Source organism: Alligator sinensis, unplaced genomic scaffold (assembly GCF_000455745.1).
Source record: "Alligator sinensis unplaced genomic scaffold, ASM45574v1 scaffold559_2, whole genome shotgun sequence".
NCBI lineage: Eukaryota > Metazoa > Chordata > Crocodylia > Alligatoridae > Alligator > Alligator sinensis.
Genome location: NW_005842046.1, coordinates 587,144 through 613,660, shown reverse-complemented (window position 1 = coordinate 613,660; position 26,517 = coordinate 587,144). Strand labels below are relative to the sequence as shown.

Below are 26,517 nucleotides of genomic sequence, written 5' to 3'. Positions count from 1 at the left end.
GCAGGTACTTTGGTAGCTTTCAGATGAAGAAATTCTACTGACCAAAGCAAAATGCTTTGAGATTATTCTGGGAAATATTTCTAGTTAAGTTTTGCGCCCACAGATCATGAAGGAATGGATTTGCCCACAATAGCAGGAGCTGATAGTACTCAGTATCTTACAATATAAATGGCTGTTTGCCTGGTAAATATAGTTGGTGTTGTTGTTAACTATTGCTATAGGGTTGGCAGCCTCTTGCTGGCAGTAGTTGCAGTCTGGAAGCTTTTGCTCAGCTGTTTGTATACACCCTTGTTGCAGATTCCCATCCCCTTTGCAGCAAGGGAAGCACTGCAGAGGGGATGGGCACCACAGCCCCGGTATTTTCACTGATCCCACCTGCTGGATCGAAGCTCCTCACTGCCCAGATCCAGCCTGCAGACCCCTTCTTTAACGTTTTGATTAGGATTTAAATATTCACTTTAAATTTGGAGTCCACCGTTAGCACGGTGTTAACGCTTTTATTGCAAAATCCAATAACTTCAGATATTAAGGTTCACGTTCTGCCTACGGCAAAGGGAAGGAGGCTGCTCTGCCAGGGTTGTTCCCTACCGTCACTGATACGTACCAAGAGAAGCAGTGGGGTATTTTTCACGTTCATCAAGACATCTGGTGGGTGGTGCTGTGCAGGTTTCATTTTGTCATGCTCTCAAGCCATTCCAATATGCGTAGTTTTGCACAAGACAAAGCAAGGAACAGTTCCTGCCCCCCAGAGAGCTGAAAAAAAAAATCTTAATTACAGGCAGAGAAGGGAGGTTGGGGGCTCAGTGGAAGTTATCCATGAGTAGTGGTTGTTTGGTCATTTTTGGCAGCCCTGGCATTGACAATTTGTTCATCTAATTTCTGGATGTTAGGAAACAGCTGACAGGAGAAACAAAGGGTAGGGAGATCGTAGACAGGAGTGGACACATATAGAGGACAGGAATGAACAAGGCATAGAGCTGATTTGCCTAGACATGGGATAGGGGGGAGAAAGACGTGCCATTGACCAAAACAGAAAGTGGGCGATTGTTATCCCTACAGAAACTGTAATGGAAGCCCTCCAAAAATGCCATTTTCTGCGGAAAATTGTAAGTTATTGAAAAAACGAAGAAAAAATGTACAAAGAAAACTTCAGAAAGAATACCAGGTGTGAAGGAAAAAAAAAAAGTGTAGTCAAGCCCCCCACTTTTTTTTTTCTTTTTTTTTTTTTAACTGAGAAACAGTTTGACAGGACTTTGTTTTTAACCACTTACATCACTGGCAGACTAAACAGGAGAGGTGGAACCTAAAAGATCTGAAACGTAATCACAGAAGTAGTTCTGCCTCCCATCATCTGGCACAATGAAGTTTAAACTCCAGACAAGAGGAAGCCAGTGAAGGAAACTGAAACGGAGTTGTATGTGAGAATGGCAGCTACAAGTGGATGAAAGAGAGGGGAATAAGGTGGCAGCAGCAGATGTAAAAATCAAATTATTTTTCATTCTCTAACTTAATTCAATATTTTTAACATATGCATATGTGCATCCAGGGAGATGGATAAGATTTTTCTCAAGTGTCCTAAACTTGGTGATACCAATTGGATTTATTACCCCATCATCAGACCCATGTGCTGCAGCCTCTTTCCCCAATGCTTCACCAAGCTTGAATCAGTTTGGGTGAAGAAAAGCTCAACCCAGTCAAGATATATGGGATAGTGTAGGCTTCTTGGCATCAGCAGTTGTCCACCGTCTCTGCCCGCTGCCTGTTGAGAAAGTTGGACATTACTGCATGAGCCTCTGCCTGAGTTGCCAGCCCGTAACGACCCAGAATACTTCAACCTTTTCTTTCCAAACCAAATCTCAACATCGCCTAAATACTGGATTGCTGCAATGTCTCCTAAATGGGGCTACTGGCATTTCTGGAAATGCCAAAGTAGCATTAGAATTCATTTTTTTTTGTCTATTTGCTTGAAGAATAAAATGTAAGCACTAGCTACTTGGAACAGTGGCTGTGTGTTGTAATACGCTACACAGTTAGAAGATATCCTTCAAAACTGCATAATGTTGGTTTAGAAATGTTTGCTTTTATTAAACCAAATAGAGTAAATCCAGGTGATTTCTGGTCTCTTACGCACTTTAGGCATCTATTTTGTTCACAGGAACTCATTTTCCACTAAAATCCACAGTCAAGGTTTGTTATTCCTTCTGAAGAGAACGGTGACCCTATCCTCTTTATGTCTTACTGTGATACTAGAACAAAATGAAAGTAAAAGGTTGTACAAACATTTGTTTTATAAAGGTGTGCAATTTACATATCTGATATTTAGAGCAGTTACTGTCATGCAACTTTTGGAGTTTCCTGAAATCAGTATACATTTAACTTTGTATTTGACTTGGAAAAAAAAATATCTTCAAAAGAGTGAAGAGGTATATATACTGAAAACGCAGTTCTCAAGCATTGTTGACACTGCAAAATTATGATTTACCTCCAAGTTAAATTAGACTTTAACGCTAGAAAACTTTCAAAAGACTCAGTGGCAGCTCATTTACAAATATATTTATAATGAATGCATTGATACAGAATGACTTTATAAAAAAGCAAGGCAATCTTTTATATAGACATAACAATCAACATTACAATAATTCAGATTAAAAGTACATTTTTGTAGACTGTTTACACTCTTATTTAGCTTTTGACCACAAATTATCGTGGTCTGGTATATTCCCACAGCAAAAATCCTGTGCAGTCCCGGTTAAGACCTAAATATCATAATAAACATAATCTTCTGATCTTTGCTAGAATAAAACCAAAAACCATTTGATACTGTTTGTAGATGCTATCATTTGTTTGTAATTGTCCTAACTGTGCCTTGAAGTTTGTGTGTTGTGCAAATCACTGCCAACTGCACATCTAATTAAAAGCAAGTTCTGGCATGCCGGTTCAACGTACAACTGAGGTGCAATATTGACTATACAAAAGCACTCTGCTGCATTTAGATTCCTTGGTTATGAATTAAGACATCCTCTGTCCCTTGATATGTTAATGAGTTTGTATTGATCTTTCAGAGATTTAAAAGAAAACAAAATAGGAAAGAAAAAGTAACAAAGTAACATCTGTTAACAAAGCTTTCCACAAAAAAAAAAAAAAAAAAAAAAAAAAAAAAAGAAGAAGAAGAAAAAAAGCTATTTTGCAGACTTCCAGAATTAAATATGGTACTGAAAGTTTTTGCGCTTTAGGTGATGCAGTGGGTTTAAGTGCTAACCAGCTAGAGTACTGCTTTTTAAACCATTTACATGAGCAAACACTACCTTCAAGAAGTCTGAACATGCAATTTCTTACACAACATCAGCTAAAGATGGACAAAACTGCACAGAAAGTCTAAGAGAGAGGCACTGAAGCACCAAATATTCTACATTACTAGATTGTTTTAAAATAAAATAACATGGATTTCAGTTTCCAATAGCATGTGGCAACCTCAAAGTGCCAATTTTGAACCACGTCCCCCTACTTTCACACACAGTATTTCTACTGCAGTTACCAATGCCTGGATAGTCATCTAAATGTTCCTGTTCAGAAAGTTAAACGAGGTGGTCAGAGGGGCAACTTCAATATTTTTATAGTGTTTATAAATAAAAATGTTTTTTCCAGCCAAGAGTCCGCAATCAACTTTCTACTTGACCAATCAAAATGCAAGTACGTGCTTCAAAACACAACTCATGTTGGCAATTGTTCCTCCTTTACATTTAAACGCTCCCTAATCTATTTTCTACTTTATCAGATTTCCATAACACTATACTCTGTAGCACAGTATTTTGCTTGTGTTAGTCAAGGTATGGTCCATGACAGTGCCCCATATGGTTGCCAATATTGCCCGAATTAGGCAATACAAGTCATGATTTGCTTTTGCATCCAGACCAGGGACCTAAAGATTGTCACACTTATTCTAATTATGGTCTCTCAGGCTAGGTACAGACATTCAAGAAGTCAGGGGAGGAATCGAAGTTGCAGTTTTTTGTAAGCAGCGTAGTTTAGATCAGTGCTGAACCAAACACATATTTGCCCGGGGGCTGGGGGGAGGAAGGAAAGGAGTGGGGGCAAATCTTAGACCAGGTACCACCATTTTTAAACCAGTTTATGCACCAAAACTCTGTTCTGTTATGGGTATACACTGGTTTTGTGTGCTGAACTTCTCTGACGGGTACAAATTCATTTCTAATCACTTATACCAGTTAAAGTGTAATGTCTGTACCTGGCCTTAATGCATTTCAGAGATAACACTAGTCAAATCAGTATGGCAAGGGACGTAAAAGTTTTAATCGAAACATCTGGAACATCCCTTTGTCCACCTGCTACTTAAATACCCTTCAGAATCCTGTTCCTGCAGCTTGCTCATGCTTTAATATACCATATCTTATTTTACTTATTTTTAATTTGACCAGCATGATGTAAAAATCTTAAAATGTATATGAGAGCATGAATTACAGCATATGGCATTTGGCAGAAAAAGACAACCTAGAAACCTAGGTGACAATCTAACACCCTGAAAAATCAGGAATTCAGAATTATTTTGCTTGCTAAAGCTTATTCCCAAATCCAAGATACTCATTTAATAGCCAAAGTACATAATTCAAGTTATAGGGAAAACCTTCTGAATTCTTGAAGTTTCTTTTCTGCCCCAGAACATCTGGTGCTGTTTTGAATCATCTCTCCCTCTAGACACTCCCAAATGTTCACCTCCGAATTTCTAAAAAATTAAAAACACTCCCAAAGACAACTTGGGAGTATTTAGCATTATCACAACTACACTAGCATAAGGATACTCTGATAAAAATATCCTTTTTTTAACATCACTATATTTTGATTCAGTACTTTATTCATTCCTCTAAGTGAAATCAAAAGACTGCACGTTTATTTGTAAGACTGTAACAAGCATTTTTGGTAACCAAGTTCTCATCCTGTGGAGTATTATAAAGAGGGGGTCAGCTCAATCAGAGTCATTAACCATGCATTTTAACCAGGTGAATAATCTGATCACACTATTTACATCCTAAACAATCTCACTTCCATGAATACAGCCCAACAACGTCCATACCTGAATCTTTCTAGCCTGTGATAATCGGAAGCATGTATTCCACTGGCAGGGGGCAAGAGGTGGTAAGGACAGGACTGGCCCCCTGCCATTAGATACACTACTACTTCAGGCTTTTGGGAAGTCTCTACAATGATTCTTCTTGGACTTTGGTTTTGTATTATACTTCATTGTTAAAATCTTGCCCTGTTGCAAAGGACAGAGACGAGATGATTTATAAATTTAAGGATAAATTCTCATTCAAGGGGAACTGGAGGAGCAAATGGGGGAAGACAACCAATATAATTTAAAAGACACGAGACAAAGTTATCTTTGTTTTGAGGAAATTCATCAACTAACCAAAAAAAAAAAAACGGTTGTCCCCAAATGAACTGAGCTGAATCGAGTACAGCGTAGGTTTTAACAGTAAATTCAGAAACTCCATTACAGTTTGAAATGACACATTTCAGCATCTTGACTTACTGCTGAGAAAGATCAACTCCAGCCAGAAATGTAACATACACTTTTTATAAACTAAAATCTAAACTGAAAAGCTACAGAAGATGTAAAAAAAAAAAAAAAAATACAAGGGAGGGGAAAGGACATTACTTTGTAAAATCCAGTGACATCTACAATAGTTTTACAGCATGTTTAAGTCCTCTAAGGTTTTATATCTCCACCTGCCTTTCAAGAGGCTCCTTGTTAATGAAAAGACATCAGACAAAACAGAACACAAGTTACAGTCCATGTTGGGAAAACCGGAACAAGGCAATACATAAAATTAAGCACAACCTTAAAGCCAGAAATCATATCCTCAAATTTCTGCATGTGAAATACATTTCTCATGGCATCCAATGATTGCATTTTGTTCAAAAGATACACTAGCTCACAACACCCCAGCAGCAATCCATTATGCAAGTCAACTGGACAGTTTAGTGAACAACTGGAATGCAACTGCCCTTAGACTTTCCATCTTCTTAAAGAAAAGAAGGGGAACTGGCACGGCAAGTGCAGCAATGGTGTGCATATCACTGAAGCAAGTTCTGCCTTGAAGCAACCAAGGTAAAGGGAACAGAACTGTGTGAGAACAACTTACAGTATTTCTATGGAGCTACCATCTATGCACAAATGAAAAAAAAAAAAAGTGCCTCTTTATAACAGATCGGTTTTAATACTGAAGTTGACAGGATGAGGTTATATAAAAGCATAACCGTGGTACTGAACTGAATATTTTGAAGCAAGTGCCCCAAGCAGTGGGGGAAAGTGCATTTAGTTCAGCAGCAAAACAGCACAGTGTGAAGATATTGTGCTTGGACACAGAGGTTCCATCGTGGAAGGAGGTACAAGGCAAGTCAAGATATAAAACCATAGTACATTGTTAACCACCCTTAAAACTTACATATAATAACTGCAGTGTTTAAAAGTAAGACACATTCATCTTTTTGTACAAGGACTGTGAGGAATCCTTAAAATTGTTCATTGTAATTCATGATAATATTATAATAAAAAAGGTCCGTATATATTATTTCCTTGCCATTCAACGCTATTGTTAGACCTTATGGAATTCTAACTTCACAAAATGAGAACTGCTTTTCACTGAGACCATTTAATATTTTTACCAATCTGAAAAGGTTAATTGTGCTAGAAAAGATCAACCGCAAAAGGCTCAGTTCAGATATGTTATGCCCACAGAGAAGCAAGACTTAAAAGAATTCAAGCTCTTTTTGACTGCATCTTTTCCACCCTACCAGTTGTTTTGATGAGTGAATATTTTTAGTATATAAACCGGTCAATAAAAATTTTTCAGCAGAAGCATGTAAATTCTAGATATGATTGATTAAAACAGAGCAAATCAAAACAAAACAAAACCCAGTGATTTACTCTGACTGTAAACAATACAAAAACACCGTTTGTTTCAGATCTCAAAATAAGTTAAAGAAAATCCCAACTTCAGGACATACGATCCTACTGGGTTCAACACAAAAGGAGGAGGGAAACAAACGCTCACTCTATAAGATTGTGTGCATGTTTCTTCACTGAAAGTAGATGCAAGCAAAATTATTTTTCTCCCTTAAAATTAATTTTTGAATTTGTTGGCAATCACTTTATGTGAACTGGCATTTCCAGATTACTCAGACAAACATCCATCAAATTCAGCAAAGAAAACTTAGACAAGCATTTTTACAGAATTAAAAAAATCTAAATGGCTATGATTCCTCTATTAGCAGAAACACATAATGCAGTCTCAAATTTGCCTTTTACATTATTTATATATATAATACAATACATGATGCACATATTGTATATATAAATAATGGTAACATTAATGCAGTTTGGATTTTGTACAGTGTATGGGACAATCCGATTTGCATCAGACCATGGCACGATATGGTCCCTGCATTTTTAGGAACTGAATGATGAACGAGGGTCCTCCAGCAACGATCTGAGGCGGAAGGTGGCTGAGTGGGCAGTTCTCAATGCTCATTATTGATAGTTTGCTGCAGAGCGCCAGCTCGAAAGGAAGGCTGTGTAGATTGGGGTTGTCATTCAAATACAGTTCTTCCAGATTCTCCAGTGTACCTGGTTAAAAGAAAATGTTCAAATATAAAAGCAAATCTCCCTCTTGGTTCTCATGGCTTATAACAGCATTCAAAAAGAAGCTCTCCAACTCAAAAGGATTATTTCACTTGGAGACTGCTTGCCAAGGAAATTATTCATGACCGCTTTGGTTTTCAGACACAGCAACCTTCCTACCCATCTGTAGCCCAGTAAGAGCCAGGGCTGGCTTGCTTCTCTGCAGCAATGGGCAGATAGATCAACCCAGTGGTGCTCAACCTTTTGGCTCTGTGAGCCAGATGAGTAGCAAGGGGCTGGCCAGCAGGCTGGATCAGCTCTGCACTGGTTCCTGTACACGCAGATCAGGCCCTGCACTACTGTGCAAACCTACACCCCCACAGATCTGGAAACTGGGCAGCAACCCACTCCCCCGCTGCAAGTTTTTGGACCTGTAGGCAGCCCCACAGGCTGGATGAGATGGCACTGGGGGACTGGGTTTGCCCACAGCCCCATATTCTATACCACTGTAGTGGAAACTGCCCTGACTTTAAAACCTTAACAAAACAGGTTTACAGCTACAGTGGTTTCACTTCCAATTAAAGTGGATGGATGGAACAGTTACAGAGGATCAGCTGTAAAGTGGAATAATTTTAAAATGCTAATTTATCCCCACACACAGAGGAAGGCAGAAGGTAGGGCAGGGTGGCCCCCTTCAAGACTAACTGCTTCAGAGAGTCATGCGCTGTCGCAGACGACAACCTACTTAATCAGGTGCTAACACAGAGAAACAAATTACTCCGTTTTAGTTTTCCTCTGTAAACTGTTCATACACAGAATAACTAATCAGCAAAAAAAACAGATGATTTCCTTCACTATAGCTTTATGAAACAGTAAGAGAAAACATGTTGCAATGCTCTTTCCGAGACAGGAGTTCTCCTGGCGAGAAGTTTTTCATGTGGAGAAACTTGGAAATGTTTCTTCTAGCATCTCTAAACCAATAATGGTGAATGCCAGAAAGGATACCGAATAGGGGGTAGGTAACTCTAGCGATAAATGGTTCAATGCTTTCCCTCTACAGCATTGATTTCTGTCACTGTCAGAGATCCAGTATGGCACTTGTGTGCTTTGCAGACATACGAGATACATATTACATGGTCTCTCTCAGGGCTCTAGGGCAGGGCGCCTTTTAGGAATGGGAGGATTAATTAACAGATTTTGGTCAAAAGGCGAGCCACCTACGTCCCATCTTCACAGGTTGGATGAAATAGGTTGGTGGGCCACGTGGGCTGCAGGCCAGAGGCTGCCACCACCTGGCAATTAATGCTTTATCATACTGTATGTATGTGAAAGCAGAAACAGCATCTTACCAATTTCTTCAGGAAGGTGTGTAAGAAGATTCTCTCCAAGCCCAAGATGCGTCAGATTGGTAAGGTGGCCAATTCCTCTTGGAAGGGTGGTCAACTGATTATTAGTCAAAACTAATTTCTGAAGGGGAAGTTTTTAAAAATACTAAATTAACACTATGTGCTTTCAAACAGACAGAGAAACATCAGAAAATCTAGCTGGTAAACCAACAGCTTGCAGAAGCTAGTAGCTTCTGTAACCAACAGCTAACAGAAGAAGGAGCAATCCCTAGCTCTTTACAGAGTTCAAAATTTCTGTTGAATGTTATTAAATATAGCAGTAAATATATACTTTTAGAACTACATTTCATCAAGGAAACATAACAGCATGTTATAAACATTACTGAAATCTTGAGCTATTCCAGTAATGACTTTGTTATTTTATTCACTGTTATATGGTCTAGCTTGATCACAGAAGTAACCAAGATGATGGAAACGGTGGGAATAAAACCAAAAGTCCTGATAACTGATTGCCTGCACTAATCTGAATTCCTTCCTTAAGCTTTCCTAGGAGTGATGAGTACAATCCGTTTAAGTAAGAACTTTCAAATTGACTTGGTGTAAATGAAAGGGTTATGATACACATCTCAACTCATTGCTTTACCTGCAGATCCTTAAGGTAAGCTATTTCATTTGGCAAGGATTCCAGTTTGTTCTCCTCTAGATCCAATTCTCGCAGTTTCCGCAGATTTCCAATGCCATGGGGAAGTTTCCTTAGAAGATTGTTTGACAAGATAAGAACCTTAAGGAAAAAAAATATATGTTTTCAGTAACATAATATGCAAACAATAAAACTCTCTCTTTACACTTTGGAACTACATGATATTCAGTGCAAAACTGGCATATGCTAAAACTATGCGAGTGAAAAATAAGGAAACAAAAATCAGCAATTAAAACAATATTCACAAAGTTAAACTACTGAAATTTAAATAGACAAGAACAGATTGCAGATCAATGGAATTACCTGAAAAATGCACAAGACTACAGGAAAGATAAAAACAGAACAGAGCTAACAAGTGAAGAAAACAAGACCTACTAAAAACTTCCTTTTCTTTGCCTGCCCCACTGTCCTCTTTCCTGTTGTCCCCTCTGCTTTCCATATCCTCCCTAATCTGCCAAGCCTCACACCATCCTCAAGTCCATCCACAAGTGGATTTTAAAAAGGGAACCCTGAAACCTTGTATAATGAAGCGCTTGGAAATTCTCTACACACATGCACTCATCTCTCAAGTGATCATTCATCAATCTCCTTTCCTAGTCGTCTTGGGGTTGCCACCACCTCCTATTTGTTCTCATTTCAGTTAGACGAAGTTCCTCTGGACTGAAAAATCCGGCTTTGCCTATGCTTTCAAGTACCAGGGTCACCTATGATGCTACATAAATAATTATATTATTCACAGTTTGCACTAATACACCACCTTTCACCAGAGGAGCTAAAAGATCCCTAAAAGCAATTAAGCCTCATACCACCATAAGGCAGGTAATTATGACATTTTACTAATGAGCAAACTGACATGCAATGTTTAATTTTTAGTAGCTCCAAGTGTCCACAACACCATGTTAATTCAGCATGATCTGCAAGTGCTCAGAGCCCAGTGATCTAACCCCTAAGGAGCCCTCTGTTTTGCACTGCTGCAGAAACCTTCAGCTTTTGCATTAAAAACATTGCATAAACAACTCTTTGTACCCACATCTTTATTTTAAGGGAAAATAAAGCTAACGGGCTTGCAGGCCTTAAAGATCTCTGGCTTGAGTAGCATGACATTTCACTGTCTATTTTCCAGAAGTTGCTGATTTTGCTATTATAAACAGAAAGATTCTTGAGCGAAAGAGAACTGGATCATTGAGCACACCCTGCCTCTATAAAATTTTAACCTCCCCCCAAACTATAGAAAATTATCAGCTGATTGGAAGAAAAGTTACAGCACAAACAGTTATGCTGGAGCAGCTTTGAACTTTAAGAGTGCCATTTATTATTGGCACTATCAACAGATTTTTTTCAGTGACCTGCTGACGGTTTCAGAGTTCCCTTAATGTGCAGAACTACCTGCTCAAATGCCCTTCTGTCCCTTTAAGGCAATTAAGCTCGTCTGTCTTTGCTCACCCTTACAAGGTTCCATCTGAGTGGGCGCGTCTACACGTTCATTAATGCACCATAGTTGTTACGCATTAAGTTTAGTACTTGGTTAACCAAGTACTAAACCAATGTGCAGTAACTCACGCTATTGTGCAGCAGTGCCAGCACATGGGTTTTTAGTGATGCTAACTGCATAGTAGCCTAATACGGTTTTTGCCCAGCACACTACTGCAAAGCGTTATTAGGCTACTGAGCAGTTAGTGCCTTGTGTAGACGTGCCCAGTAAGAACAAAAGAGAAGGCTCATCTTAGTTCCTGGCATCCATCTACATTACTTCCCGCCTAAAGAAGGTCCAAGAGAATCCCTAGCATCCACCTTTATGGCAAAGGCTTGGCCCATATGGTTAAGGCTGATTTTTTGGCTTCCTTTACTTCTATGCCAGAGCTTCTGAGCACTGAACCTAGTTTGATTTCATTTTATTTTCCATAACACTATACATATGGTTGGGAGACCTTTCCTTTTCAAAGCAAATAATACAGGAGATGCGTACACACAGCATTCAAGAGCACCAGACTCCAAAAAGGTTATTCAAGTAAGACCTAAGCATCTGAAATGTACACATACTTCTTTACATTCTTCTCATGCATTACCCAAAATAACATCACTTAAATCAGAAACAGAGAAAATTATTATGTGAAGATCTGGTTACTCAGATATTCGCTACGTTCTCACCTCAAGGGAAACCAGCCCAGAGACATCCTCAGGAATTTTTGAGAGCTGATTAGTGGCTAAATTCAGGTCTACCATACTAATCCACGTTCCAAAGTCCAAAGGAAGAGAGGTTAGCTGATTGTCCTGTGATTGAAGACATGAAACATTTAGATTTTGCATTTGAAAAGCAGCCAGCTTGGAAAATGAATTAAAATGGAGCGCTTACTTTAAATAAAAAAAATATATTTATTTTTACTTAAAATCTACAGGGAAAAACTTTGATAAATATTGGAACATTTTAAAAAAAGAAGAATTCCAAAAATGCGATGAGCACCATCCAATCTTGAGATATTGAGCTTTCTTTGCGTTACCAAAGTGACAAACGGAAAAAAACGCGTTCTAGAAGGACAAGAACTCTTGACATTTCGGTTGTCGCAGTTGTCTGACACCTTACTTTCTTCGAGAGAGTGTATACTGGGGTCCAATATGATCACTTTAGGCATGAATACCTGCCTTAAGGGGGGGCTGGAAGAGAACAAAACAAAACTGACCCATATCGGGCACAGACGCTATTAATGACTCAGCAAAGTCGAGTACGCTTAAATTGCTTTCTAAGAGTCAGTGTTATTTATGGCTCAAGGCCTATGACCGGCAGCTGGAACACCAGGACCAGCCAGGAACAGACCCCGTGTTATAAAAACTCTACACCTGGTGTTTGCAAACAACAGATGCACCAGAACTGCTGATGCAGCACAAACATTGGGAATGAATCACAATCTCGAGTTACCCAGACTGCCTGAAATGCAATTAGGTCTAAGCCACTGGATAATGAGAATTCAAACTAACCACTAGCCAGGCTGTTCAAACTATTGGTAAACAAATTAAAGACTGCCTGGTACCTGTAGAGAAGAATAATTATCTACGTTAGAGACCCACAAACATTACGCTAAGTGTTTAAACCTGAGAACAGCCAATCTTAACTGCAGCTTCCACATGGCCTGATACTTTCTCCCTCCATGTGTATTTTCTGAAATAATTTAAAAAACTCAATCAATCCAGTCTTCCACAGAAAACATTCTCTTTTCGTCTCATTCTCCTGCACTGCAACTACAAACAGAACGCCCTTTCCAACGTAACACTTCAAGACACCAACTTTAATAATTCAGTTATCTTCAAGATACCATTTTATCTGAAGTCAACACAAATTTAAGCTAATAAAAATGGATCCAATATCCAAAGAAAGGTTATAGGAGTTTTGGTAATAATTTGAAAACCTCTAAAACACGTTCCAGCCATTGCCTCCAACCTTTAATATTGCACTTCCATTTAAGCTTGTATTTCAGTCCGCAAGCTCTTTGAAGAAAAGACATTTTGAAAGCTCCTATCTTTTCAGTGCTGTCCAACTAGGAATAAATAAAACTTACGTCATCTGTCAACAAATGTGTTTTTTAAAATTACATCAAGAAATTGTTTGTCATGTCTAAGAAGCATTGTTATCTCTGGCTGTACTTGGTCACACGTTAAACCAACCAACTGCTTCAGTGTTATTCACCTGTTCATACGGTCTATTTTCTGCGTCTGTAACCTGTCTAGCAGTCTAGAAACAAAAATATGTCCTTAAATCAAACACATACAGCACCTAGCACAGTACACAGAAGGGATAAAGTACACCTATTTGTGCTCACTAACTATTCCCCACAACACAATCCCAATTTAGATCATTTTAGAGAAAGCACAAGCTTATGCAAAACCAAAAAGCCAATAATACTGGTAAATTCCATAATTTTCTATTCAACTGAAATGAACTATTGCCTTGTAGTATTCCGAGACTCAAATGTGCGCGCTTGGAAAAATGAATCTGCAACTAATTTAATGCATAATGATTTTCATTTAACAAACTGAAGTTGAAGCTGAAGTTAACGGCAGAAATAGGTTTAAAAAAAAAAAAACAACATTTTAGTTCCAATAATCTCGGCTTTTTTCTTTTAAGCCAGTAAAATATTTGGTAAAGGATTTGTGTCTGCAATATGCGACTAAGGCAAAAGTGCCTTTCTTTGTCTTATATGTCATCTGTTCTTTACATAGTTGGAGTTCACAGAAATAAATTCAATCCTCTGCTTTGGATTTTAAAAACATTAGCATGACAGTGCCTCACCTTCATGTTCAGCTTGCTTAACACTTTCGCTCTAGAGAAAATTCCAAAGGGGATTTTATTGATGCGGTTGTGTTCCATGTTGAGAGAATAGATTGTAGAGAATTGTGATGGACCACCCACGGGGTACGACTGGAAGCAATTCCTGGCTAGTGTTAAACTAGTCATCTTCACAAGACTGGATAAAAGACCCTGTAGAGAAGGAACACACGCACCCATTCAGCACATCTATTTACTTGAGCTTAGGACTTGACATTTAGTTGAACATGCATCCTTTCCCCACTAGGTCAGCTTGAGAAACTTCCCCCAGCAGACCCCAAAAGTAGAAGTGTTGTAATATTAGCTAGTCTTAAATTCAGTAAAACCCCACCCAACTAATTTCTCTCTCAATCTCTAGGTGTTACCTTTATTTCTTTGCTCCCACACATAGGGCACATCTAAACAAGATGCTTAATGCGCAAAGACTAATTCTACTGCGCATTAGCGTGCTAAAGTGCAGTAGGATTTAGTCTAACGAGCATTAATGTCACTTAAAAAGCATTCCTTTGTGCTAATGCACAGTAGCGCCGATTACGGCGCATCAACTTAGTACCTATTATTACTAAAAAACAGGTCCTAAACTACTCCCTGTAGTATTACGGGTACCACAAGACTAACACCTGTAGTATTACAGGTACTAAACTAAACTTAATGTGCAGTAACGCTGTTATTACAGGTGCTAAACCAAATGTGCCATAATTACAGCACATTAATGAAAATGCAGACATGCCCACATTGTACCAGTATACAAGAGGGCAACATACCAGCATTTGGAAACACGGCTATTATTTTTCTTTCCAGATACTACTTCTGAAAAAGAGTAATGGTTTTATAACCTGTTGCTCAGTCTTCAGCAAACACTGATAGCTCTGTCTAGAGCAATCCAGAGAGCGGACAGCTGTTACTAGAAAGCTCAGCCAAAAATACGCTATGTCTGACCAGCATTTCCAGTACTGGATGAAGTGCAGCCTGTATTTCTGAACTGTGACAGGCTTCATGGCAATTGTGTAGAAAGTACAAAACTAACAGTGCTAAACTGTTGTATGTGGGCTCAAGTAGGTGGCAACCAATACACTGCTTTTCAATGTGTTATTATAGTAACACAGATGTGTATTTTAAAAAAGTCTATTTTATGAATAGACCTGACACAAGGTTGAATTCCCTTTATAGACTATTACAACTTCAGCCACTGCAGTCAAGCAAACAAGTATTTTAAAAGCATCTTAAAGTTCAGATAACATACACGCTAACCAAAACAGTCCAGAAGACATCACATTCATTCACCACCCCACCCCCCCACATACCTCTGTCACCTGCCCCCCACCAGCCCCATATCTGCATTTTTCAGAAACACCGGGGGGAAGGGGCGGGGGATCTTATTCTTGCCATAAAATAAGTTTAACTATATTTGTCATTTTGTGACAAACAAAGAATAAAGAGATGCAAAACAAAAACCCAGCATTAAACCGGTTGCTAAGCTGCTAGTCAAACCCACTGCTCATCTTCTCATCTGCCTTTCTGGGCTTTCTTGAGTGTAATTAGATTATAAGGCCGTCAAACAGGGATCGCAGGTTCTTACCGGGCAGTAAATTGCTAGGCGCACACAGTTGGCACTACAGAAATAAATAGTGAATGCCATACTACAGCTGAAATTTCATCTCTGCTTGTTACTATGCCAACCGTAAATTCAGCCCTTTGCTTAATTATTGCAGGGATTAGACATTTATGAATGATATTACGTATCATAAATATTGTAATAGCTAGGATCAGGACAGAAAAGCTGCAGTTTCACAAAAAACTTCAACCTCAAATTCAAATGTCTTCACTTGTGGGTCACAACTACATCACAGCTGCCATAAAATATGCCTCAATGGTCAATAGACTTCACCCACAAGTGTTTTTCGGCTGCTAGAGAGGATTAAACTGTGACTTCATCTACTGCATGCTGTTGTGGGCCAATAAAACTTGCAGACATTTGAACACACACACAAAAAAGACTTATCTCAGTCAAATCACTGTAACAATTTTTCCCCCAAAACCTAAACAATAGACCTTTACATTGCAGAGATATTAGTCATATTAAAATCTAATCATTATTTAACAGTCTTGTAGGAGGATATCCTCCTTTTAGCAAGTTTTATATGGTTGGAGTTCCTGGTTCTGAACTTTGCAATAGCACTCCGGGCTTGCCTAGCACTTAAACCTTATTGTTTCAAACAGACCTTTGCATTTCCAATGCCACTTTTTATATCTATGACTATGCAAAGACATTAACAATAATAATACATATCTGGTGCAGTCTAAGAGATCACAAGTAATTAACAATTAAAATGTTTTTGAAAGGAAAGAGGAAAGCTTAGTTACACATTAGACGAGAACAATGCATTCAATATTTATGGAAACTGTGGGACTTCTTTTCCTAAACCATCCTTTTACGATATAATATTTATTAGCTATTGTGTCATGAGTTCTGGCTACGTTTTGCAATTCAGCAATTTTCTCTACAAATAGAGTTTCTTTATACTGTAGCCAAGGATGCTTCATTTTAAATGGATTACATTACCACATGAATACTTGAGCTGCCCCTTTGTACTTGTGTATAACTAACTGTCAGATTAACCCCTATGGGTAAAGCAGAACTATGTCTAGGGAGTTTTGTATTACAAGTCAGCTTACTTTAGAAGACGTAATCAGTTCTTTAGTGAATCACTTTTGTATCTGCAATCACAGGGCAGTTACTTTCATAAGAAGCCTGGGTGGAGTCGCTAAGCTTTGTTCTTAAAAGCAGCCAGGCTACTTTCTCTCAACAGTGATCATAAGTCAGTTTTACCTCAATATTTGTTCAATTCTGTTTCTAGTCAATCACTGCTGAACTTAAGATAATTACTCTGCAGAAAAGCAATTACTGTAGTTGGGTGCTTCTAAAGCTTCCTTAATTTATTTTCAGCTCTTTTGTTGTCTGTAAAGCCTCCCACTTCACTCATCCAATTGAGGTAGATTTTAATTATTTGATACAGGCAATTCAAGTGGCACATGTGGTTCTTTGTAGAACAGGTCCAAAAACTGAAATGACGTGGTGGTAACATTTAGACGAGGCTTTGAAATATAGTAGAATAAATTCTGTTCAGCGTATCCTGAAATCTTAAGCTCCAATCAGTTCTATAAGATGGGAGGGACTTTTCCCTAGAAAACATAAGGGAAAATCCTGAAACCAATTAAGTCTGTGGCAAAACTCCTGTCTCCAACAGGAACAGGATTCGCCTATAGCGAAGTATAAAATGTGAGTTGTAAAATGTGCTGTTTATACCTGTGCCATCATAGAAAGGCTGCCAGAACAGGAAAGAATACCTTTGGGCATCGTCTACCTAACCTAGCAAGGAGGTTTTTCAACTAGGTTCCCCCTGCTTCAGTGGTTGCTCTGAGCAGCAGGGAGGGGAGGGGGGGGGGGGGGGGAAGGACTGGAAGCAGCAGCTCAATCCGGGGAAAGGGCCAGAAAGCCAGAAGACAGCAACAAGTGATGCAAAAGAGAAACGAGTAGGTTAAAATGCAATATATGTCCAATGTATGCATACAAATGCAAGAAATATGGAGGAAAAACCAAAACGAGCCAGAAGTCATAGCCCAGTGAAAAAGAACTGATTGGTATCACAGAGACTTGGTGGGACAGCTCTTATGCCTGGAACATCAATACTGAGAACTACAATTTGTTTTGAAAGAACAGGGTTGGAAGAAAAAGCAATGGTGTCACCTTGTATGTCAAAAACATACATTTGTTCCCTGGTTCAAAAGGCAAAGACAGCAGATCAAAATATTTGGGTCAAGATATAAGGTGAAAGATATAGCCACAATATAATGTTGGGGATTTATTGTAGGCTGCCAAGTCAGAATGGAAAGGAGGATAAGGCACTTTTCAAGGAGATGACAAAACAATCCAAAAGTTATAAGATAGTACCGGTAAGAGACTTCAACTTGCTGGACATCTGCTGGAAAAACAAGAGAGCCAGATATAAAATGCTGAGACAACCCTAACTTGTGTGGAGGACAACTTCTTGTTCCAGAAGGTTGAGGATACAACTAGCAAATCATCTATCTTGGATCTTGTCCTGACCAACAGGGAAAAACTGGTGGAAAACAAACATGATGGGAAACTTGGAGGAAGTGACTGCAATTTGATAGACTTCATGATCCTGAGACAGGGAAACCACAAGGTCAGCAGAACTAAGATGCCAGGTTTAAAAAAGGCAGAATTCAACCCACACAAGGGGAGTTAATAGACATGGTGCCATGGGAAGAAAGACTGAAGGATAAAGGCACCCAGGAGGGTTGGAAGCTTTTAAAGGGCACAATATTGGAAGCCCAACAAGAAACTATTCCCACACAATGGAAGCACATGAATGGTAGAAGACTAATGTGGTTTCTAGGATGTCTGTGCTGTTACAGGTATTTCCCATGCTTCTGGGCTTTGCTGGTTGCCCCATGGTGCCAAAAAGGAACGTTTTCCCCCTCCTATGACAGGGTTTGTTCACTCTTTTTTCAGCTTCCTCAGGACCACTGGGTGTTGGCGGAGCCAAGGCTGGGGATACTGACTGGGGTGCATCAAAGCTGCTGCTGAGACTTAAACCCGGAGGTTCCTGGCTACAGGGTCTTGCCCTTCTGTTCAGGGTCAGACTGACTGCCATATCTGGGATGAGGATGGGATTTTATGCCATGGTCAGATTTGTAAGGACTGTCAGGGTTTCTGCTTTCCTCTGTACGAGGAGCCACGGCCCTCTTTGTTGGATATCTCAGGCTTATTATCTGCAACAGCAGGACACCAGCCACCATGGTCCCCCTGCTTTACCTGTGGCAGCTGAGGGTGTTATGCCATGTGGCTGTGTCAGGGTTTATGCTGTAGTTTTGTTAATAGGTTAAACAATGGATTTGTATAGAATGGTTTGGATATGGATGAATCTGCCTCATGTGGGTGGCTGGATTGACTGGCCTTCCAGCCGTACTTTTCTACAAGTCTAAATAGAAGCAATATGCTCTGCCAAGTGAGCAAAGAAAACCCAAACAATAATCTGCTGATTTTAGAGTGAATTCACAAGTTGAGCAATTCTTACTCACACACTAAGCTTTAATTTAAAAAGTGGCTTCTAAACATTTGCCAGTGCAAAAAGCCACCATCACCATGAAATCTGATGGACTGCTGTCCTGTTATGTCAATCTGAGGACTGGGAAGAGCAAAGGTGCAAACTAGCAGGGCTCTGCAAAGCCCAGTCTAAGATTGTTCTCTGATCTCTTCAAATTGCCAATAACAATCTGTATCACAGGCAGAAAAAAATGGGATGTTTGTGGGTATTTCAGAGTAGAGAGAGTGCTTAAGTTTACTGGAATGAAGCCTTGTCTCTCTCACCACCTCCAAACCACAAAGAACTGAGCTGAGAAGTATTCTTTCTAGAGGGAAATTAGGTGCCAAATCCCTAGGAGCACCGTGTTCCCAGCAAAGTTGAGTGCTGTGATGGTTAAGGAAATTGGCATATCCTATGACTGGGATGGGGCAGGAGACTAGCTGAACTGGCAGTTACTGGAGAAGCACAAAGCGGAAGAGTTGCTCCTTCCTAGCCTTATGCACAATCCCAGGTCACCAGAGAAGTGCTGACGAGTTTTCTTTTTGCCACTGGGTGGTGTGTCGTCAAGAAAGACGTACTGCAGTGGTAAGGCAACATTGGTATAAGACTGCACACGAGCCCGCATTACGAAGATGCTAAAGATAATTCTTTGCATGCAGAATGAACAGGACATTCTTGCCTGAGCTGAGGCAAGAGGACAAAGTGAGCCTCCAGCACCTTTTTGTCTGCTTTTTTCTGATGTCCTGAAACTGAAAAATTCCTGACCACATTCACCCCAACCTGCACCTCGTGCCTCTCACCTCTGGTAAAGTAGAAATGTTGTTGTTCTCCAAATTCAGTTCTTCAAGTTCACTGCATTTTGAAAACGACTTCGGAATTGACGACAGCCTATTGTACCTCAGGCCAAGACGACTTAAACTAGACAGGTTTCCTACAAATGTAAAACAATGTTATTAAGACAATTAGTTCAGTGGTTAAGCTCCAGGTCTGGGAGCCGCGTTGCGTTTCTGATTCATCCGTTGACATGCTAGGCAAGAAATTTAATTTTTCCGTGCCTCCCACTTCCCATACATCAAATTAGAATACCACACCCGTAACAGGGACACTCAAAGTTCACAGAGCAGTTTTACATGCAGCACAAGAGCAATTCTTCTGTAAGTTTTGCAATAGGGAGAGAGGGTAAGAAATCAGCAAGCATGGTATTTTTTTAAAGTTTTCCCCTGTTACAAGCCATCAATATTTTGGGGGTTCGTGGAACATCATGCATAGCTAGTTTCAGGAATCAGGTCTTTATTTACAGCTAATGTTAAGATTTACCATTCAGCATTTGGTACCTATTCATGGCTAATGTTAAGCTGTGTTTAGTTTCTGGTATGCTGCCTGTGAGGTAGCTTCTGTTGTGATGGCCAAATCCACTTTTTCTTCTTCTATTTGAATAGTGGTGTATAACCTTTTGGCCCTGGGCACCAGATGCATAGCAGGGGGCCCATCTGTGGGCCAGATCAGGCCCTGGGGATTGGTATTGACCCTCCCTGCCCCACATGCCAGGATTGGGTCTTGAGGACCTGGCACCTCCCCCCCCACCCCATGGGACTGGGTCCCCGGCAAAGGGGGGTGGTGACAAAACTGGGTCTGGGGGACAGAGGCAGTACTGCCCCTTCCTAGCCTCCCACACCAGGACTAGGCCCTGGGGCCCAGGGCCACCTTTGCCTAGCCCAGTGCACTGGGATCAGGCCTCACGCACCTGGAGATATGGCAGCAGGGGAGCAAATTTCCATTCCCCTGCCACCAAATTTCTGGACGCATGGGGAGCCCTGCAGGCCAGATGGCAGGCACTGCAGACCAGATGTAGCCCATGGGCTGGAGGTTGAGCACCCTTGTGTTAGATGGCTGTCATCAGGTATTTTCAGTCATATGTTGCGTCTGGCTGCATTGTAGCCAGCAATGTCTCCCGGTTAATCTCTCTTAATTTAGTTGCATAAATAGGATCCCTTTTGGAGTAGGTTAGGTGAAGAAAATGGTTTCTCCGTTTGTTTGAGGTTCTCCAGCGTAGTTGTGTTGCATATATGAAGTTGAATGTCTTAGCTAGAGGGCTGCAGATAATAAGTCCCTTGCAGACATTGTCATGTGTCTTCACAAACTTAAAAAGACGTTGGCTGTATAATCTGGCAGCTTTATTTCCCCTTAAAGATTGTGCATTTTCCACTTGAAGTGTCAGATTTCAGTATTCTACACATTTGGTAGTGTTGGAATGACACTACAGTTATGATGGTGCAGGAATAATCCAAGAGGCAACTTTTGTACCATCACAGTTTAAACATCACTCTGACACTACCAAACTATAACTCTCTCTCTCTCTCTGATAACTGGGGATACTGAATTAGACTAAAACGATGTAAACATTTCCTAAAAATAACTGGATTAGGACTGGCATGATAAACAGATGTACATCTGGGACCTGGAAGTTATATGCTTCCAAGTATTCAGTGGAAAAAATATGCAAGTAATCAGGTGCAAGAAAACGTACTTAAGGTCATGCCTGGAGAGGCAAATGGGGTCTAAAAACTCCCAGCCATTGGGTACTTTAGTCTCCCAATAAGAAAAGCTGGGTAACACAAGGGACTTTAGGTTGGTCAGAAGTAGAAGCTCAATTTTTAGTGCTAAGGCATAGGGGTAAGATCAAATACTGTTATTATGCCTTTCTATTTGTTTTTCATATCCCTGTCTGTCCTCAGCATACGGTTACTGATTATTATGAAATCCCGTTTTCACAATAAGTCTTTTTGCTATTTCTTATACCTTATTGTTGATGGTAAGTGATTTTCAGAGCACTTGACCACATAGGTGGGCTTCCCCTACTGGGAAGAGGGCCTGTAATTTCATCCCACAGGCTGGAGTAAAAGTGGGATTCTGTAAGCTGGCAAAAGTCAATGCAAAAGGTCAGAAAGCAGTGGCTGTTGAGCTGGTCAAACATTTATAGTTTTTAGCATCCTCCTCAGATTTCTTTTTTTCTCTGAACATGTGTCACTTTTTTTCTTAAACATACTGAAGTAGTACATTAAAATTTTTCTTTAATAGAAGCTAGATTTTTAAAAGAGATCTAAACTGGCAATGTATCTCTTATGTGCATAAGAGTTGTATTTACTGGGTGAAATTCTTTGATTAGTGTTATGCAGATTCTGTTCTAAATTAAATAGTTATAGTTGTCTATCATAGTCTTAAGACCCACTAAGTTATGTATTTATTTTCTTTATAAATAAAATGTTTGAATCACATGCCTAGGTAGTACATCCTAACTTCATTTATAGGAAGCCGCGTGCAAGACGAATACCCCGTCAGAGGATATTAAGATGATCAAGGTTCAACTCTCTAGGAATGTGTTAAAGCATACGTTTTAAATTGCCCTTCTCAGAGCTGAAACAGCCTTTAACAGTCTAGTCTGTAAGGAAATGACAGGCAATCGCACAAAATATAAGACAGCAATCACTTTTTCTTCATTGATCAAACCTTTTGCTTTTGATGGATTCTGAGCCCAAGTTCATTAGGCACTTCAGCACAGACTGAAATACGAAGTAGCAGAATGAAGGATACACGGTGCCGACTGTTGCTTAGCAATACAAATGTAGTTATGCCAGTAACAAGACCGTTAATGCAGGGTGCATGTGTGTGTCTGTTCACAAGAGCAATGTGATACTGTGAGCAAAAATGAATGTCAAAGCAGTTCCTGCCAGAGGGGCAGAATTTCACCATGTTTCCTAGTAAATAATAATATATATTAGAAAACCCTTTAATAAAAATCATCAGACAGTGTAAAACTAGAACGTACCAAGCCACCTCCCCCCAAGTCTCATCTTTACTTCTCTTTCTCTGTAATCTGTCTTCCTCGGGAAACGCGCAAACAAGTGAAGGCAGTAAGGAAAAAAATCCAGCAGAACACACCAGGCCTAATACCTGTTCCGACTGTACGGCATCGCCACGCAAAGGTATTTCTGACACTAACAATATATTCACTAATTCAGGCTCATTAACTATAAAACGTAGTTGTTCTGCCAAGGAACACATAACTGGAAAGGATTTCCTAAGACGAGTCTGTTCCCCTGCTGCTACAGGCAACTGCATCATTACAACCCTCTTCACAACCACTTTTAAGGTGGCAGTTACACTTTTTTGCTCCACTGCTCTTACCAGGAGGCCATTCCAGACCCTTACTGCTGGAATAGTTGTAAACTTTCTTCCATTTTCTTAAAGGTATTCACATGCATTTGTGCCAACACTGTCCATTCACTTAAATAGTTCTTCTAGCTCAGACCGCATTTTGCTAAAAACTGAAGGCGCCTATACACATGCAGAGAGGCTGCTCTGATGCACCGTAATTAGAGCGCGTCGGAGCAGCCTCATTAATTGAGTCTGCTGGAGTGTGGGAATTACCGTGCTCCAGCATCACGTGCATCAGCGTCCCTGTGCTGAAAAGTGGCGGCGGCAGTGCTTTCAACTAAAGCTCATTCAACAACCTTTAGTGAAAGTGCCTCTACAGCCATTTTTCAGCACAGAAACACTGATACATGTGACACTCCAGGCGCTTTAATTGGAGCAGCTCTCAGAGCCCCCTCAAGAGCATGTCTATAAATGCCCTAAATGAACAAAGCTCTTTTAGTCTCTTAACACAGGACCTTCATTCCCTTGATCATGCGCTAAGATTTCGTCTTTCTTGAACATGGGTGAACAGAAATGTATACAAGTGAGATCCCAACAGTGCCTTTTACCACGCCACTATAACTTATTTCTCTATCCTGGAAATAACTCACCTGGAAATATATTTGCCACCTTTACTGCCCAATAATATTAGCTGTTCATACTAATCCTGTAATCAAATTTGCACATCCATATCGCATTCATTTCCAAGAGATAAACTACCCACTTGTAGCAGAAACTGCTATTAGTCCTGAAGGGAATTCCTTGCACGCTATACTACTAAATTTCATCCAATGTCTAGCATTTCAGTCCTGAAGAACATCCACTTCTGCCTTTACATTATAAGCGTCTGTGGTAATGCCTCCTAATGGTCTCATCAGCAAATTTTATTAGTACATATCCTGTTTTTGTACTAGCTGTATTAAGAGAAATCCAGTGATATTAGTAGGAAACCAAACGATTGGTCCCCAAAACGGTCCTTGAGAAACTCCTTTTAGTAGCATTCTCCAGTCCAGTAGTTCCCCTTTCAGCCCAACCTGCTGTTGTCATCTCCCCTTTAAGTCAGTCCCTCTCAATTCTTTGCACTAATCTACTCTTTTCCAGATTAAATAATGATTTCCAACATGGCATGGTATCAACTGCTTTGCTGACGTCCAGCTAGATTACATCTGCTACATTTCCTATGCCAAGCAAAGCAGTTAGCTTAACAGTCGGATGCAAACATGGTCGTACACATAGTACTGTTGGCACATTTTGTCTCATCTTCCATTTATATAATGGAATTGCACGATCATTAACCATTTATTAATACTTATTTTTTCCTTCAACATTTGTTCCAACCCTCTGCCTACGACTTGGGTCAGACTAACAGACTTGTATTTGTCCAGATCATTTTCCCTCCTTCTTGAACACAGAGTACTAGATTTACTATTCTTCAGCAATACACAATATGACCCCCAGTTGGACAGATTTATTAGAAGCTTTTCCTAGCAGACTTACAGTTTCATGTACCATCTCTTTCAGAATTTGGTGTTGGGATCACCCATTCCCTGCCACCCAACTGGAGAGCAGCGTGCAATCTGAGTTTTCCTTCCACCTTGGTCATGGGGGTAAAGATGCAATATTCCACATTACCATTTTAAGGGAAAGTATTCCCCTGCAACAATCTGACAGTTTTGGGTAAATGTAAGATCCTTTATTAGACCAACTAAATTGTTGGAAAATTTTTTTTTTTTTGCAAGCTTTCGGGCACGAACACCCTTCTTCAAGCACAGGGAGAGCCTGCTGGTGTTGCGTGCGCTTTCCTGGGTGGAATGGAAGGCAACATGCAAAATGCAGGTCTGTGAAAAGGCAAATGTGCGGCAGTGAAGATCAGAGGGAATGGGAGATGATAAGTTTGAGACAGTAGATGGGGCAGGGGGAAAGGGGAATGTTGACCTGGCAACAGAATGTACCTGGTTAAAGGCAGACAGGTTACCTGGGATTATCAGATGGCAGGCAGGTTATAATGTGCCATAAATCCAATGTCTATATTTAGTTTGCCAGCCTATGCCCTTAGACCAATACGGCTACACCCAACAACCCTCTGCAACAGTCTGTTACTTTCAGTCCCAGCAGATGGATAAACTTAGAAGTCACAATTTAATTGCCATCCCTCCCTGCTCCTTTGCTTCTTTTTCTAAAATAAATTCAGAAGCAGAGCTACTGGAGTGAAAAGGCTGGATTTTCAGAGAAGCTAAGTGTGCACGGCTTTCCCTAAATCCAGCTGGATCCCTGGGTTCCAAAGTAAGCCAGAGTACTTCTCACAGAGGAGCACATGTAATCAATACAAGGACTATTTTAAAAACCTACATGGAAGAACATGGACAAATTCTACACGTGACACTGAAGTTATGTTACTGTAAGCAGAACTTTATTTTTAAATACTTTTTTTTTTTTTTTTTTTTTTAATTAAGGATCATCTCAGGCAGCTCAAGCCCTATACAGACTAAACATTTACTGGCTTTACAAGCCGTAAAAAAAATAGTAGATAAATGCAAATCCCTAAACCAGAACACCTTCCTCCAATCAATCCAGTGGAGATTTGGGTTAATGACATCTGTCCACATGCATCTGACAGTAGCTATTTGGTAAAGGCAAATAAATATTACTTGCTTCCCTAATGCCTGCTGACAGTGCAATGAGAGAGCTGCCTGTGTGAGAGTTACTGTGGGATAGCCATAAACATGCCTGGCCCTGCTCCTACTGTAATTTATATTGGGTTTATGTACTAATGTACATTACATCAGGGTATAACTTCATATACCCATGCAAGTAGTTAAAGAAACACTGGTTGCTGTTTTCTGATGATCCTCAAAAGGAGGGAAGGGCTAGAAAGCCTGCAGAAATGCAAGCCTGTACAAATAGTGTATTTACTCAAATATAAGACAAGGCTTTTCTTTCCCGCAAGCAGCATGAGGGAAAAGGCTTCTCATCTTACATTCGCGTACAAAAAAGCCTCATTAAATACACTGTCTATCATTAAATTGCTGCCAAAGCAGCATGTGCTCCCTAATGGAAACCAACTATGAAGCTGATTAAATGCAGCCAAAACTAAGCACACCTAAAGCACACTGAAGGAACCTACCACAAAGATAGGTTTAGGGCAGCCCACTGGAGTAGGACATATGGTAATGCCCACTGCACTCAGTCCCCCATAGCACTGACTCTTT

General features: G+C 40.0%; 1 protein-coding gene across 1 annotated transcript in view; it reads right to left on the bottom strand.

Moving 5' to 3' along the window:
* Positions 1-2,538: 2,538 nt before the first annotated feature.
* Positions 2,539-26,517, bottom strand: part of SHOC2 (SHOC2, leucine rich repeat scaffold protein) — a 70,768-nt gene continuing 46,789 nt past the window's right edge. The window contains exons 4-9 of the mRNA XM_006022812.3: positions 19,915-20,045; positions 13,968-14,156; positions 11,834-11,956; positions 9,629-9,766; positions 8,989-9,106; positions 2,539-7,645 (exon numbers count right to left, since the gene is read on the bottom strand). Of these exons, the coding sequence (XP_006022874.1) occupies positions 7,437-7,645; positions 8,989-9,106; positions 9,629-9,766; positions 11,834-11,956; positions 13,968-14,156; positions 19,915-20,045 (908 nt within the window). The 3' untranslated portion in view covers positions 2,539-7,436. The remainder of the gene's footprint in view (positions 7,646-8,988; positions 9,107-9,628; positions 9,767-11,833; positions 11,957-13,967; positions 14,157-19,914; positions 20,046-26,517) is intronic.